The sequence below is a fragment of the Jaculus jaculus genome, chromosome 4, assembly GCF_020740685.1.
Source record: "Jaculus jaculus isolate mJacJac1 chromosome 4, mJacJac1.mat.Y.cur, whole genome shotgun sequence".
Taxonomy (NCBI): Eukaryota; Metazoa; Chordata; class Mammalia; order Rodentia; family Dipodidae; genus Jaculus; species Jaculus jaculus.
Genome location: NC_059105.1, coordinates 175,671,690 through 175,688,709, shown reverse-complemented (window position 1 = coordinate 175,688,709; position 17,020 = coordinate 175,671,690). Strand labels below are relative to the sequence as shown.

At 43.5% G+C, this 17,020-nt stretch overlaps 1 protein-coding gene across 3 annotated transcripts in view; it reads left to right on the top strand.

The window, feature by feature from the left end:
• The window catches only part of Cd47 (CD47 molecule), a 58,491-nt gene that overhangs the window by 13,059 nt on the left and 28,412 nt on the right, over positions 1 to 17,020 (top strand). For all 3 annotated transcript variants that reach the window (XM_045147131.1, XM_045147129.1, XM_012950008.2), the window contains exon 3: positions 15,333 to 15,422. In XM_045147131.1, the coding sequence (XP_045003066.1) occupies positions 15,333 to 15,422 (90 nt within the window). The remainder of the gene's footprint in view (positions 1 to 15,332; positions 15,423 to 17,020) is intronic.

Sequence of the window (17,020 nt, the reverse complement as noted above, 5' to 3'; positions counted from 1 at the left end):
ATCTTCTCTCCTTCCCCTCCCCCTCCTCTGAACTCTTTCTTTCTCCAAACCTGCTCTCACTTCTATTTCCACGTCTTCGATTGCCTCTCCTGTGACCCCCTGGGCTTACCTGTGGCTGTTTGCCTGCGCGGGGGTGAAGCATGGGTGACTACCAGTGGCTTCTCCTCTGAAGAAAATGTCTCACCCGCAACAGCGGGTTATTCTCCCAGTGTGGTGGCGCACGCCTTTAATCCCAGCTCTTGGGAGGCAGAGGTAGGAGGATCGCCGTGAGTTCGAGGCCACCCTGAGGTGGCGTAGTGAATTCCAGGTCAGCCTGGGCTAGAGGAGACCCTACCTTGAAAAACAAACCAAAAAGAAGAGAGAGAGAGAGAGAAAGAGAAGATTGGGTTGTGGTAAAGCAGGTCTGCCCCGTGCCTTTTCTCTCTTGTACACACTTTTCATTCTGCTCTTCCACCTTCCACAAGCCTCTGCAAGGACAAAGCTGTGCTCTTTACTGACCTGTCTCCTGCTCTCAGGAATTCTGTCACAACAACAGAAAGCACACTGAGTAAAGAGTCAGGGTTTCTACCAAAGCCCTCCTTTTCATTTCTATTTCTAAAGCCTGATCCGTTAGAAAGGGACCGAGCGAGGCCTGGAGAGACGGCTTCGCAGTTACTGTGCTTGTCTGTGAAGCCTTAGGACCCATGTTCAACTCCCCAGGATCCAAATAAGGCAGATGCACAAGGTGGCTTACGTGCCTGGAGTTTGTTTGCAGCTGCTGGAGGCTCTGACATGGCCATTCTGTCTATCTGCCTCATTCGCTCTGTCAGATAAATAGGAATAAATATTAAAAAGTAAAAATAAATAAAAGGGAACAAACTAGTGAGGAGGCATAGCTCATGTCTGTCTCTAGTCCAGTCATAGGAGGTCAAGGTCAGCTTCATCTGCATAACAAGTTTGAGGCCAGACTGGGCTACATGAGACCATGGCTCACAAAGGGGAAATGGGGGTGCAAAATGGGGCTAGAAACTCCTTGGACCCAAAAGGCAGGCCATTGATAATAAATGTTGATGTGCTGTGGTTGGTGCAGTAGTTTGCACTTTCTCATGGGTTCTTCCTTACCTGTCTCTTAAGTTTTCTTCATTTGCATACTGTGTGGTAATCACAAAGTGGTCCGAGGACTTTGCATTTAGGTGGTAATGTTCTGGAATAATTGTCCTCTCTGCATTTCTATATGCTGCCATCAAAAGTACTTTCTTAGCTGGCTATGGTGACTCAGGTCTGTAATACAAGCTCTTGGAGACTGAGCCACAAGGCTTGCCATGAATTTGAGACTAGCCTGGGCTGCCATCGTCAATTCCAGGTTGCAGAGCTAACAGAAAGATTCTACCTCACAAAACAACAATAAGTAATAAACTTTGGAAGCATTTTGGTTAATTTTTAAACTTATCCCTGATTATTTAGCTTTTTTTGGTAATTTTTTATTTATTCACAAGGAGAGAGAGAAAGTGAGAGAGACAGACAGAGAGAGGGGGGGTGGGAAATGAGAATGAGTGTGAATAAGCTAGGAACTCTTGTAACTACAAATGAACTCCAGACACATTGGCTACTTTGTGTATCTGGCTTTACACAGGTGCTGGAGAATTAAACCCAGGTCAGCAAGCTTTGTAAGCAAGTGCCTTTAACTGCTGAGTTCTCTCTCCAGCCCATGTGGTTTTGGTTTGTAATCTTTCACTTTGACTAAGGATTGGCAAGGCCTAGTCATGTTTCCCCTGTCAGTGGGGAGGAGAACCAGGAGACGAAGATCTTGTCAGCAGGGTAATTACCGGGAAACTTCTGTGCTCAGCTGTTCTACCAGCTTCTATTCCTTAGATAAGAGGTGGGGGAAGTAGGTATCTGTTGCGGTCAGGTTTGCATTGCTGGCAGGAATCACCCGACCAAGAGCAGCTTGTGAGAAAAGAGGTTTATTTTGGCTTACAGACTCAAGGGGAAGCTCCATGATGGCAGGGAAAACGATGGCAGGAACAGAGGGTGGTCCTCACCCCCTGACCCACATACAGGGGTGTGCCAAACACTGGCAAGGGGACACTGGATATAACACCCATAAGCTCTCTCTCAATATTACACCGCCTCCAGGAGGCATTAGTTCCCAAATCTCCATTAGCTGGGAATCTAGCATTCAGAACACCTAAGTTTATTGGGGTCACCTGAATCAAACCACCACATTCCACCCCTGGCCCCCATAAACTGATAACCATCCATGATGTAAAATGCAGTGCATTCAGTTCAACTTTAAAAGTCCCCATAGTTTTATCAATTCTAATGATGTCCAAACATCCCCATAATCCAAGGTATTTTAACTGAGCCATAATACCAAAAAAATGCCTCCCAAACCTATAATGGCACAAAATAAACATTCACACTGGAAAAGATGGCATTGGGCATAGCAAAGAAGTATTCAACCAGTACAAGGTTTAAACAGGACAAACATCAAACTCTAGCTCCAAGTCCAACAACTGTAGTCAATGACAAGTCTCCAAGTCAAATAATTCTAACCAGCAACAAGTCCCTAGAGTTCCAATTCTGCCCCTCCAGCTAGGTTACACATAGTCCTTGAAAACTTCATCTGGGCTGGCAGCTCTGCTTGGCAACCATCTCGTGGTCCTGGCATCTCCACTGGGTCTCAACTATAGCCCACAGTCCATCCTCACAGCTCCATTGGGTCTCCATGCAGGCATCCAACAAACGTGCTTCACACTGCCCATGGCCAATTCAAAACACAAGACCGTGCTGCAAATTCAATGACCTTCTCTTTCCTGCACCTTTTATAGTCCATAATACCAGGTGGGGTGCCAATTTGTTAATCCAGGGGTGAGTAAAGCACACTTTGAATAATAGAACACCCCTTTAGCATCTAGGCCCCTTCAAAAGACTGCATTCTTTCTATTGTCCCACTACAGGTCAACTGGCCCATTCTCAATGATTGTCATCTCTTATACAATTGCAGCTGAACCAGCAGAAGTTTTAGCCAGAGATTTCATTTTTTTTCTTTGCCGTATCCCTCTTCTCATACCAGTCCATTTCTATGCAGTGCAACGCTGCACAACTTCTCAGGACACGGACATAACAGCAAACCTCTCACACAAACTGCTTCTATTCCAGTCCAGGCAAAGCTCTTTCTCACCCTCATAAGCCAAACCTCGCAGTCCTTAGTTCTTACTGCATTCAGGTCTTTCAACTCTGACCACCAAGCTGTACTTACAGAACTGTAAGGCATCTCTTAAGCCAGGGTTTCAAATCCTTCCACATTCTTCTTGAAAATCAGCCCCCAAAGGCCAAAGCCACACTATCAGGTGTCTAGCAGCAAATGACACCACTCCTTGGTAGCACTTTACTGTTGCAGTTGGGTTCACATTGCCGATAGAAATCACCCAGATAAGAGAAGCTTGTGGGGGAAACAAGGTTTATTTTGGCTAATAGACTTGAGGGGAAACTCCATGATAGCAGGGGAAAATGACAACATGAGCAGAGGGTGGACATCACCCCCTGGCCAACATAATATGGACAATAGCAACAGGAGAGTGTGACAAAAGTTGGCAAGGGGACACTGGCTATAACACCCATAAACTCACCCCCAATAATACACTGCCTCCAGGAGGTATTAATTCCCAAATCTCCATCAGCTGGGAACCTAGCATTCAGAACACCTAAGTTATGGGGGACCCCTGAATCAAACACTGTCTAACTCTGGGTTACAACATGGGTTCTGTTCTTTCACAAATGGTCTGGGTGAGTGTGTGTAAACCAGTGACATTAACTGAAGTCAACAGTCTCCTTTTCGGTGTGTCCATGTACATGTGGTGTGTGTGTATAGGATGTGCATGTTTGTGTGTGCAGATGTGCACAACGTGTACACATGGTTTTGGAGGCCGGAGCAGAAGGCTAGAATATTGTCCTCTACAGTTATTCTGTGTTGCTTCTTTGAGCCAGAGTCTTTCTCGCTGAAGCTGCCAATTTTTTTCGTCAGATTGGCTCATCCATCAGCCCCAGAGATTCTCTTGTCTGTATCCTCCACAGGACTGAGATCACAGGCATATGTGATCATGCCCAGCTTTTTTTTTTTTTTTTACATTCATTTCCCTGCCCTCCTGCACTTTCCCCCTTCACAACTCTGCTCTCCATCATATGCCCTCCCTCTCTCCATTAGTCTCTCTTTTATTTTGATGTCATTGTCTTTTTCTCCTATTATGAATGCCTGGTAAATGCGAGTGAGTGTGGGGATTGACTTTCTGCTCTTTTGGCCCTTTCAGGCCCTCAGGCCTTGGCTGAGCCAAATCTCCACCCTAGTTGTCTGGTTTTGTTTTTTTTTTTAAATTTGTTTATTTATTTATTTATATGAGAGCAAAAGTCAGAGCAGGGGGAAGGAGAGAATGGGCAAACCAGGGCCTCCAGCCACTGCAAAAGAACTCCAGATACATGCACCAACTGTGCATCTGGCTTACGTGGGTCCTGGGGATGGGGAATTGAGCCTTGAACTGGGGTCCTTAGGCTTCACAGGCAAGAGCTTAACCACTAAGCCCTCTTTCTAGCCCCCATTATTAATTTATTATTATTACTATATTTTTAACACTAGGTTATTTCTTTAACCATACATAAGGACATTTTTACTTTTTTAAAAAGTGTTTGTGTGTGTGTGCACACACGTGCATGTGCATGTGTGGAAGATAAATGACAACCTCAGGTACCATTCCCCAAGAATGCCATCCACCTGACTGAGACCGGTTGCTTACTGGTCTGGAACTCACCACTTTTGCTGCACTGGCTGGCCAGCCCGCCCCAGGATCTGCCTGTGTCTGGCTCCCAGTGCTGGGATTGTACGGACACGTGCCCCAGGCCCATCTTTCTTACATGGGTTCTGGAAACGGATCTCAGGTCCTCATACTGCAAGGCAAGCACTTTACTGACTAAGTCATCTTCTTAGCCCTACTCTGACGTTTTTCTAAAGGCACATTTTAAAAGTTCTATTTAAAATCACCAGGCACATTACTGGTCCTGAGGTGGACCACACTTTGAGAACCTCTGTTCTAGGTGAGATCATAATGGTTCAATTAGATCAGTTTGTTTTTATCTGTTTTCTCAGCTTTTACTCTTACAAAATTTTACCAGGTTGGGAATAAGGAGCTTTCGAAGCATTTTGACATAGGTAAGGTTTGGGAATCAGTACACCTCAGTCACACCCTAGTCACAACTTCTGTTTACCTGTATAATCTTAGAAATTACTTCTCTGAGTCCAAGTTACCTCATCTCTAAAATTACTTCTCTGAGTCCAAGTTACCTCATCTCTAAGTGTTCTTGGGATATTTATTTTATAAGATGTCAAGTTGCTGGCACCAGCTTGGAACATGGGAGGGGAAGGGGCTGATGGGGTCAGTATGGAAGGAGGATTTTGAAGGCTTTTCTACTTACAAATCTTATGTACATGGGAACTTTACCTTTGATATTAATTTGGGCTAAATCACTTTCTTTTTAAATGTGTGACTTTAATGGGAGTCTAGACAATCAGATGTATGTTCTGTGAGTGACTGGAGGGAGGGTCATCTCAGACCTCAATGGAAGTAATGAAAGGACAATATGTGGAGAACATTAACTGCGAGTAACAAGTCGCCGAGAGGAAAACTCATAAACATTAAGACATGAGACTGAAAAGTCCAGAGAAAGGAATGAAGCTAAGTGGGAATGGAATCCCAGAATCTGAGAGGAAGCCAGTTTATAGTTTTGTGTGTGATTGTCTTATCATTTTTATTTTCCAAATAGCCTACAGGAAATAGTAGATAGGCTTGTTTGGGAGAGACATTGAAATGAGGAAGTGTTTTGTAAGAGAGAAAGCATTTCTGCCAAAGGCTTGAGACACTGGACTTCCCACACGTTCTTTTTTACTACAATAATTATTGTACTGGAAGTTTCAAAGACAGAGAAGTTCTGTGTACCTTCCCATTGCCATTTGAGTAGAGTTTACCTTGGCCTGGTAGCCATGGCAACTAATTGTGCAGAAAAACATAGCCATAGCTAGGTTTGTGGAAGTGGTAATGGTGTTCCTAACACTCCATACTGGGAGGTAGGGGGCAGTCACCGGACCCTCACCTCACGTGGGGTTCTAGCTGTTAGTCCTCCTGCCCCTCCCTCCAGCTGCAAGTGATCTTGGGAAATGCTGGGGTGTGTTGGAAGTGAAAGCTTAACTGAAGGGGGAATGATGCAGTTGCCATTCTTCCCTGGGACGAACACCTGGCCAGAAGCAGCTTACAGGAGGGAAGGGTTTACGTCAGACATCCAGAATCCAGGTGGTGGAAAAAGCTGGCTCGCGTCCATAGATGCATAGCCGAGAGACTACCAGCAGCCAGCAACACCCCTAGCCAGCAATCCCACTGGCTCTGTAGACCTGACTGCTGGGCTAAAAGATGTGCCCTTAGTGACACTTCCTCCAGCAGGCTACTGGAAACCCAAGTAGGGTAGGAAGCTTAACTGTAATCACACTCTTGGAGACTACCGGGGACACACGTTCACATGTAAATCACCACAGGGTGACACAGCGCCCATGAGTTCACCATTCATGATGGGGTGAGACTTTTCAGGGATGCAGCTTTATGGAAAGTTCAGCCACACCCCCATAAAGAACCCCTCACTCACACCCTCACCCATGCTCTGAAAGGAAGTACAGTAAACTCACTGGTTCACCAAGCAGGACTTCGGTAGAATTGTCGCTTGGTTCTGTCTTCTGTGTCCTATCTGGATCTCTCACGTTGGTCCATGTCTCCTCAGGACAAGTTAATGCAACAATCAGGGAATTCACAATGGCCCTGCGCATGAGTAATTCTCTCATAGTATTTTTGTAGCTACAACTGCAGTTGAGGTAGACTTGTTTTATCATTCCCAACAGCTCCCTCGTAAACCCTTACGTAACAGGCTCAGCCCCTCACTTCAGTGATTACTAACATGGCAAGCACTAATGTGTCCCCATCTGTAACTTGGTCACCTTAACAGTGTTATAGCAATGAAATCATACATTACATGATATTTTGAGGCTGGCCTTTTCAATCCACACAGGCCCTTCAGACAGTTTCTTTATCTTCATTAAGAGTAGCATTCTGTCACTTTCTCTCAGCTTGTGTAACCACTCACCTATTTCAGGACATTTTGGTCATTTCTACTTTTGGGTTATCTACTAACTATATGAGTAGTTTTTTATTCTGGAGTGACAAGGGCTTGTTTTTATCAGTGCTATCTATGATTTGATGCCACTATTTTGTAGCCTTATCCCCCATTTTTATTAATATTCATGGTTAGTATACAAAGTAGTGTTATTTAGTGTGACATTTTTGTATCTGCATGTCATTATTCTTTCTTCTTATTTGCCTCCCTCATTGCTCTGCTGCCGTCCTCTCCCCTATCTTGCTGGTTCCCTCCTCTTCCTGTAGTAGCTCTTGTTTTATCTTAACATGTTCATGACCCTTGCTTCCTCCTCCTTTTAGACCTTGTCCTCCCCTCTCATAGTCCTCCTTCTACTTTTATAGCTTACACACACACACACACACACACACACACACACACACACACCACTTATTTCACTTAATGTGATGATAACCAGTTCCCCTCATTTCCTGCAGATGCCATCATTTCATTCTGCCTTACACTTGAATATCACTTCACTGTGGGGCTGGGGACTAGCTTGATATACCAGTAGCTTAAGAGAATTTTCTGTATACGTGTAAGGATCTGAGTTCAATCCCCAGAATCCACATAAAAAGCCAAAAAAATATATAAATAAATGGAGAGATTCAGGTTTGGGGAGACTTTGTCTTAAGAAAATAAAGTGGAGTAGTGGTAGACAGCCAGCGTGCTCCAGGGGCCTCTGCAGGAGTGCACACACACCAAAACACTTGCCATTGTGTGCTGGAACTGCATTTCCTTATCCAGCTGCTGGTGGACCTCGAGGCTGGTCCTAATCTTGGCTGTGGTGAGGGTGCAGCAGTAAAGGGCTGTGCAGGTGTCTCTGAGGTGTGTTGACCTAGAGTCCTGTGGTCTTCTCGGGAGTGACCAGCTGAGCGATGAGAAAGTTCTGTTTTTACTTTTTTGAAGAACTTTTATCCTAATTTTCACAGTGCCTACACCAGTTTTCGTTCCTGCCAAGAGTTTATAATGGCTCCCACATCGTCACCAGCATTGCTCTAGTTTGCTTGGTGGATGACATCCACTCTAACTGGGATGAGATGGAAACTCAAAGCAGTTTTCATTTGCATTTCTTTGATGGCTAAGGATGCCGTACACTTTTTCAAGTACATATTTTCAGGCATGTGTTGGGTTTCTGTATTTCTGCCTTTGAGAACTGTCTATTCAATTCAGTAGCCTATTTGTTGAATGAATGATGTCAAACTCCATCTGTTGTATAGTTGGCATTTTTTTCTCTCATTCTATAGGCTGTCCTTTTTGAAAGTGTTTTTGCTTAGAAAAAAAAAAAATTCAGTAAAATACTCCTTAGCATAAAAATGTTAAATGGGGGGCGGGACTTTTACTGGGGCATACACATTTGTTATAATGATTATAATATCTATTTGTAAACTTTGGGGATTTAGGCATTAGAAGCCATTTTTACTATGTTGTGCTGTTCTTCAAAGCACAAGAATACATAAGGGACGGACGTCAGTCTGGAATTGAATTCCACTCAGTAGGACGCAGGTCGTGTTGACCCTTCACTGCTCTGGAGCCTGTGCTGAGGAGGAGGCAACGTTGTGAGACACACTGGACACACCGGTGGCGTCTGCATCATAGCTCTCATGTCTACAACACTCCTGTGCTGTATAACTTCATTCTTTCCTCACATAAGAAAACCTAGATAAGAAACTCAACCTATTTGGGCCTTTTTGTTTTATCAGTAAGACAAAGATGCCACCTCTATCATAGCAATGTCTCTTCCTAAAGGAAGCTTTATTGGGTACTGAGCATGTGTTGGGTGCTGCACAGGGCACAGTGGTTTCAGTGATAACAAGCTGCAACTCCTGAAGTTAGGTAGTGATTACAGATAAGAACAGAATGACCTAACCTTTCCGTGAGCATGTGTTCCAGTCAGGAGATTAGCATTGCTGGTAGAAATCACCCAACCAAGAGCAGCTTCTGGGAAAAAGAGACTTATTTTGGCTTACAGGCTCAAGGGGAAGCTCCACGATGGCAGGGAAAAATGACGGCATGAGCAGAGGGTGGACATCACCCCTGGCCAACTTAAGGTGGATAACAGGAACAGGAGAGTGTGCTAAACTCTGGCATGGGGAAACTGGCTATAACACTCATAAGCCCCGCTCCCCCAAATACACTGCCTGCAGGAGGCCTTAATTCCCAAATCTCCATCAGCTGGGAACCTAGCATGCATGGGGGACACCCGAATCAAACCACCACAGCATGTGTCAGATGCTTTATGTCTTTTACTAAGAACTCGTCATAGATACACTCTTTATCTTTATCCTTATCCAACATGATTCAGCTGTGAGTTCAAGATCAGAGTCACATCCAGGATTTTAACCCAGATCTCTCTGGCTATAAAATCATCAGAATACTCCCCTATAAAAATAAAAATGAAATATTAATACTCTACATAATATTTATGAATTAGTTATTAACGTTCCTATTATCCACAATACAGAAAATTTAGAAGCTTTCATTATGCAGGTGAGTAAATAGCTGTTAGGATTTTGTTTAGAAGGGTCGCTTCGACATTGTCACCCACTGCATCCCTGTCAGCATGGTTCCTCTTCACAGTGATGGCAATGAAGGCATCATAAAGTCCTTCTGATGGTTTTCTAGTGCTGGAAAACAAATTGACACAAATATGAGTTTCAAATAATGCACAATTACGAGTTCATATTTCGAAGGTCGCAGCTCTGGTTGTGGTATGACTGTCTTCTGCCCAAAGTCTTTAAGACGGCAGCCAGAATGGGGTTCCTCTGGAGTGGGAGGTCCAGTTCCTTGCTCTCCAGACTGTGGCAGGACTCACTTCCTTGTCATTGCAGCAGTGCTGGACGCCTGCCAGGGACTCCCTTGAGCTCCTAGAGGATGATTCCGTCCCTTTCACATATAAATCCAGGGAAGACAATCTTCATCTTGTTGAATTCCACACACATACTGAGTGTGTTTTTAGAGGTAGAATCCAGCCCCCTCCTAAGAGTTACACGATTAGGCCAACCTTGAGCCACTCAAGGATCGTAATTCCTACTGCTAACATCACATAATCAGGTACCTTAATTTTTTAGCAAACTGGCTTTTCCACTTTTCATAACAATCCATGGTCATGGGAAATTCGACATAGTCACAGCCTCACTCACTGAGAGGAGTCATACAAGTCATTAAGTCAGAGTTTGGGGGACGACCATAGAATTCTGAGTGTGATCAAATAACTGGAAACTGTGGACATCCTGGCACCTCACAAAAGACATTATTATCCCGAAACATCAAATAGAAATTCGGTATGAACTTTAGTGTGGCAAGTCTTACTGTGATGTTTTGTTGAAGCTGGTGTTGGCTCTGTCTGTGGAGGTTCGTGTTGTGTCTGTTTGAAGAGCGCACTTGGCTGAGTGAAGTGTTCTCCTCACCCTTTCAAGTTGTCCCGTTTTCATACCGAGCTAGAGGACTGAGGCCCTCGGTGTTTGGAGCACTTTGACTTGGAAGCACAAGTTACATTTTATTCACAGACAACACCTTCTTACTGTCATTCCTTTGCCTTTCCAGTAGTACGTTCCTGTCCTGCACCTCCTTCTTCCTGGTGAGGATCAGGGGCTCACAGGCGAGTGGAGCGGACCAAGCCGTCAGCTATAGCTTGGGAGGAAAAAGAGTGTGAATGCCCTTGGATTATCTTTCTAGACCTGAAATGGAAACACATCTGATACTATTCTTAGATCATTTTATGCTTAATTAATTTTCTTAGTGACAAAAAATTCAGAGTTCAAAAAGAAATTCTAGAGAAGTGTCTTTATCTCACACTCCCCTTAGGACATAAGAGCTAATGGCATCTGACAATATTTCCATAACAAATCAGTAGTTTAATGGACAGCTAAGTGGTTTTAGATAAATTTTTATTACCCCCCTCTAGACCCCCTCCCCACTCCAAGGTAGCATCTCACTCTGCTCCAGGCTTATCTGAAACTCACTCTGTAAGTACCAGGCTGGACTTGAACTCATAGCAATCCCTCTATCTCTGCCTCCCAAGTGCTGGGATTAAAGAAAGACATGAACCTTTTTTTTTTTTGGAGACATGTCTCACTATGTAGTTCAACATGGCATTGAACTCATGATCCTTCTGCCATAGCTTCCTGAATGTAAGATTACAGATGTGTACCATCTTGTTACCCAGCTCGTTGATTTTTAAATGTCCAATACAGTGATTCTTGATTGTTCCCATCATAGCAGATTCTAGAGGTAGATGACATAATCATGCGATGACAGGACCTAAACTCCAACAGAAATCTGCACTAGTGATTTTGTTTATTTTCCTTTGTTTATTTGAGAAAGACAGACAAAGAGAGAGAGAGGGGAGGGGGGAATGAATGAGCACACCAGGGCTTCCAGCCACTGCAAATGAACTCCAGATGCATGTGCCATCTTGTGCATCTGGCTTACGTGGGTCCTGGGGAATTGAACCTGGGTACTTTGGCTTTGCAGGCAAGCACTTTAAACCCTAAGCCATCTCTCCAACCCACCAAATTTTTTTTAATTAATTAATTAATTTATTTATTTGAGAGCGACAGACACAGAGAGAAAGACAGATAGAGGGAGAGAGAATGGGCGCGCCAGGGCCTCCAGCCTCTGCAAACGAACTCCAGACACGTGTGCCCCCTTGTGCATCTGGCTAATGTGGGACCTGGGGAACCGAGCCTCGAACCGGGGTCCTTAGGCTTCACAGGCAAGCGCTTAACTGCTAAGCCATCTCTCCAGCCCACCCACCAAATTTTTAAACTGAGAGAATCCTCTTCCAAACTAGTTTCCCTCCTACCATCCATTATCTTATCTTATCTATCTATCTATCTATCTATCTATCTATCTATCTATCTATCATGTATGATATTATTTATTTTTGGTGACTTACTCAGTTTAATTAGGTTTGTTTGCATGACCCGAGGGTGGGGTATTAACTGGAGCATAGGTAACTTGCCCGTGGTTAAACCACTGAAGAGCATGGCTCCTCTAACCCAGTAATTATTAATTGACAATAGATCCTTTGGGAGGGGTGGAGCCTCATGGGTACCTCCTCCATTCGTGATGGAATGTTGTCAGGCTCAGTCTTGTCCAGGAAACCACAACTGCTGTGAGTTCATGAGCGTAGCAATCATGTCTTGTCCAGAAGACAGCATTTTACAGCACTCCTTCTCATCTTCTGTCTCTTGAATTATTTCCGGCCCCTCTTCCACAATATTCCCTGAGCCTTGGAGGGAATGATAAAGTTTCCTACTTAGGACTGATCACACAGGAATTATTTTGGCACTTTGAACCTACATTCATCTTTATTGATGAACCCCGCCTTCCCCATACCCGGAAAAGAAGCTTTCTTGATTTGAGGCTGACACCAGCTCGAATCTATGGGTATAAACGTGCATACTTAGGAGGCCTTTGGACAGCATGTCCCTTTAGCGTAGCGGCTGCACTAGGTTCCATCCTAGGTCTTATGAGCTCGCTGCCGTATGTTTTTGACCATGTTCACCAGGCATGAATTACTTCCCAGGCAGTGGCCCTTACATCCAATCAGAAAGTGATCGCTTACCAGCCATAACAAATACGCCACCGCTGGAGCAGAAGACCCAACTCGCCTGGCGGATCAGCTGTACAGTATGCAAGGTTCACTGCTGGGTAAGATTGCTGAAGGCTTTTCTCCCCCAGCAGCCGGCATAAAAACACCTTCCAGCAATGCTATGAAAGATAGCAAGGAGGAAAGTTCCAGATCAGTCCCAGCTTGGTTTCTCTGTCTTGCAACCAAAACATCTTGTGCCTTGAGCAATACGGATTTAGCACTGGTTTTGGGGGCGATTGAAAACAACAGCAATGGTCTGTGCTGTGTTAGGTAAGGGGCTCTCCCGGGCCTCCCTTACATTCAGTTTAGAAGGCAGTATCTCACACCAGGCACTGGATGTTTTGTTTAATAAGCTATGGCTTCTGGGAACAGCATTATCCACCCGTATGCAGTACCTGTGTTCAAGCTCTTTATTTTTAAGTTATATTTTAATTCACTTACAAAGCAAGTTTTTATTCATTCTTTGGATTAAACTCCCCTGCACCCTCTCTTCTCCTTCATCCCTCTACACCATCCCTTCTTACCCCCCCCCCCACTATTCTCTCCTTTTACTTTTATATCATAAGTGCTTTAACACTTCTTGCCCCCTTTCTACCTTCCTGGCCTCCAACACCAGTCACTCCAACTTAAACATACAGATCTAAGAATTCACAGGTCAGATCTGTGAGAGAGAAGAGGTCGCTTTTGTCTTTCTGGGTTCTCTCACTCCGGGTATTTCCCAATGCCATTGACTTTTCTGCAATAATTGTTCTTGACAGTGGAACTGAACAAAATTCCATCATGTATGTATCCCATGCTCTTTATCCATCAGATGATGGATATCTAGGCTGAGTTCATTTCCTTGTTACTATGAATAGAGCAACAGTGAACATTGTTATGCAAGTGTCTCCATTGTAGGGTATATGCCATATATACATACATATAATATACATACATATACATATAATATACATATCATATACATACATACATACATACATACACACACATTTTGAATAGACTCCCAGGAGTGGTTTAGCTGGATCATCTGGTAGCTCAAGTTTAGGTTTTTGAGAAACTTCCACACTGATTTCCATAGTGGCTACACCACTTTACATTCCCACCAACAGTGAGTAAATGTTTCTCTTTCTCCACATTCTGGCCAGTGTTTGCTGTTGTTTGTTTTTCTTTTTTCTTTCTTTCCTTTCTCTTTGGATGATAGGCATTCTGACTGAGCTGAGATGGAATTTCAAAGTAGTTTTAATTTCCATTTCCCTTTTGGCTAAGTATATTAAATACTTTTAAAAATATTTGTTAGCCATTTTCTTTAATAACTGTTCAGTTTCATAGTCATTTATTGTTATTATTTTTATTTTTATTATTATTTTTTTTTTCTTGAGGTAGGGTCTCACTGTAGCCCATGCTGACTTGGAATTCACTATAGAATCTGAGGCTGGCCTTGAACTCACAGCAGTCCTCCTACCTGTGCTTCCCAAGTGATGGGATGAAAGGCGTGTGCCACCCTGCCTGGCTCATAGTCCATGTTTTGATTGGTTTGTTTCTTTTCTTGGTGTTTAGTTTTTGAGTCCTTTATGTATGATAGATATTAATCCTCTGTCACCTGTCTAGCTGGCAAAGATTTTCTCACATTGCATAGCTGTATCCTCATTCAATTGAGCTTCCTTGGTTTTATTGTTAGAGGAATAAAAAAAAAAAAAATCTCATAGCCAAAATTACAGTCATACAGAATTATGAGATGCAGTTAAACTTAACATTTTAAAAGTTCTCAACAAGCCTTAAGTGAAGCTGTAATATCTCATTTCCATTTACATAGGATGTGTGGATGTATTTTCACCATAGCATATAACACATGTAAACAACTTCTTTAGTAACCTAAAGCCTCTCATGTTTACATGAACTATCTTTTCCAAGTCGAATTGTTCATGAGTTAGTCTTTTATTACAAAGTCATTTTGAGAAAAGGAAGGGTTCATAAGTGTTTGTCAAAGTCTGGTTAACGGGAGGGGCCTAAATGTCCAGAGAGCTCCCTTCCCTGTTTGCCCGCATCAGGTTTCATGGATGAAGATAATTTGGGCATTTTACATAATAAGTGTAGCCCACAGTTGCTGAGCCCTTGGCAAGTATGCTGACCCTTGCTGTAAGCCCTCTGCATACATTACCTTGCTTGTCACAACAACCCATAAAGGGGTGCAGTCTGTGCTCTTCCTGTGTGGCAGGCAAGGGTGGTGATGAGCAGCGGTGTTCACATGGACTGTGGGGAACAGAGCTGCTGTCCACTACTGTGTGCGTGCCCTTTCCACAGAAAACAGAGCGCGTGAGCAGAGACACTCAGCTGGCCAGGGCTTTGGGCATCCTAGATAGAATGTGTTATATGAATAAGTGGTATGTATCATCTGTTTGTGTATGTGAGTGTATAAATTATGCCCACAGTTTTAATTATGTTTATCTTTAATACAAGGCATACTTAAGACTGGCAGCAGGATTGATTACAGTAAACACTAATTGTGATTTTTTGTTTTCTTTCTCCTCAGCTTCATGGTTTTCTCCAAATGAAAAGATTCTCATTGTTATTTTCCCAATTTTGGCTATACTTCTGTTCTGGGGAAAGTTTGGCATATTAAGTAAGTATTTATATCATTTCTCATTTGTGTTTTAGTAATTCAGTGGTTATTTGTAGGGCAATGCTAATAAATTAGCCCTATGTAACTGCGTTGTATTGGTAAGCATGCCATTGTGATACATAGAGTATGCTGTTTGAATAATTGTCAACTTAACATACACATTGTCCCCCAGGTTTTGCTGCAGCTTATTTTTAAATTCATAAGAAGGTGTTTTGGGTGGTGGTGTTTTTCTTTTTTTTTTTAATAAAGATCTCTTTTTGAGACAATACTGGAAATGCTAATAATAATACCGCCATAATCTCCTGTAGTACTGCCATATTGACTTATGGTTTTAATTGCTAAGCAGATGGTCACAGGCTCATGTGAAGACAGAATCTTATGCTCTGGAGTGCTGGCGAGTCCCATTTTACTTCCCTCAGTTTGTCCCACCATGGACAAGCCCCCATTGCCTTGTCGTCCTTGGTCTGCAGCTGTGTAGCCCCCGAGGAAGCCCCAGGGGAGCTGTGTTCTGTGATGTGGCACTTTGCCGTGCCACTCATGCCACCGAACTTCTGAGGGCGCACCCTGATGCCTTATCTTGGTTTGCCCTCAACGGTATAGAATTGTCTTTATGGGTCATAAGTTGCATGTGTTCTGGTTAAGGTTTAGATTGAGCCAGGTTTTGTGAAGGGAATTGAGCAAATTGGTAAAGATCTGAAGAGGAAGGCCGAAGTCAGCCTTCTAAACTGTAAGCCTTACCCGCGTCTCCCTCCAAGCTGATGGGGGCCAGAGGGCGCCTCTCCAGGCACCGAGTGGACAGTGCTGGGCTACTTTGGTCTGCAAAGGCTGGGGATGTACTGGGGCGGACAGGCCTGGTGTGCCTCCCTCCTCCGAGATCGAAGCTGTGTGTATCCTCGGTGAGACATGGAAATGGAAGGGAGATGGCGGGTGATATATTTTAAGAGCTTTTCCTAATGGGTAGCACTCTAGAAATGCTTAGCGATTTCAGACATGTTCTCAACTTGTGCCTAAACAGGAAAATATACTAAGGAGAACAAGGGCTGACAGCGGCAACTGTCAAGACATTTTCATAACTCCCACCTTCAAGTCTAGACTTCTCTTAGAAGTTACCTTAGAATTTCAGTAAGCCTTTTATTTCCAGAAAAAGACTAGTTCAGTATCAGTACCTGCTCTCTCTTCACTGAAGTTAGGGAAAGCTTTTAACTATATAGGCAGACTCAGGCTTTCAAGGCTGTCTCATGTGATTTGGGCAGGCAGCATTTTTTTTAATCATAAAATGATTTCATATCAATGTTGTTGAATCCGGGTTAATAGAAGTTGGCCAGGCATGATATGATCACTGGTGACATTATTTTCAGTGGAAAGAACCAGGAATTAATGCTCATGATTAGTCATAACTGTACAAAATAAGCTTAACAATGTTTTCTAACCTAAAGCAAACAGTGCCTATCACTTTAGAACACATTATGTTATATGAGAAGTTATCAAGAAAAAAAATCGGGCTGGAGAGATGGCTTAGCAGTTGAGGTGTTTGCCTGCAAAGCCAAAGGACCCAGGTCCGATTCTCCAGGACCCGCGTAAGCCAGATGCACAAGGAG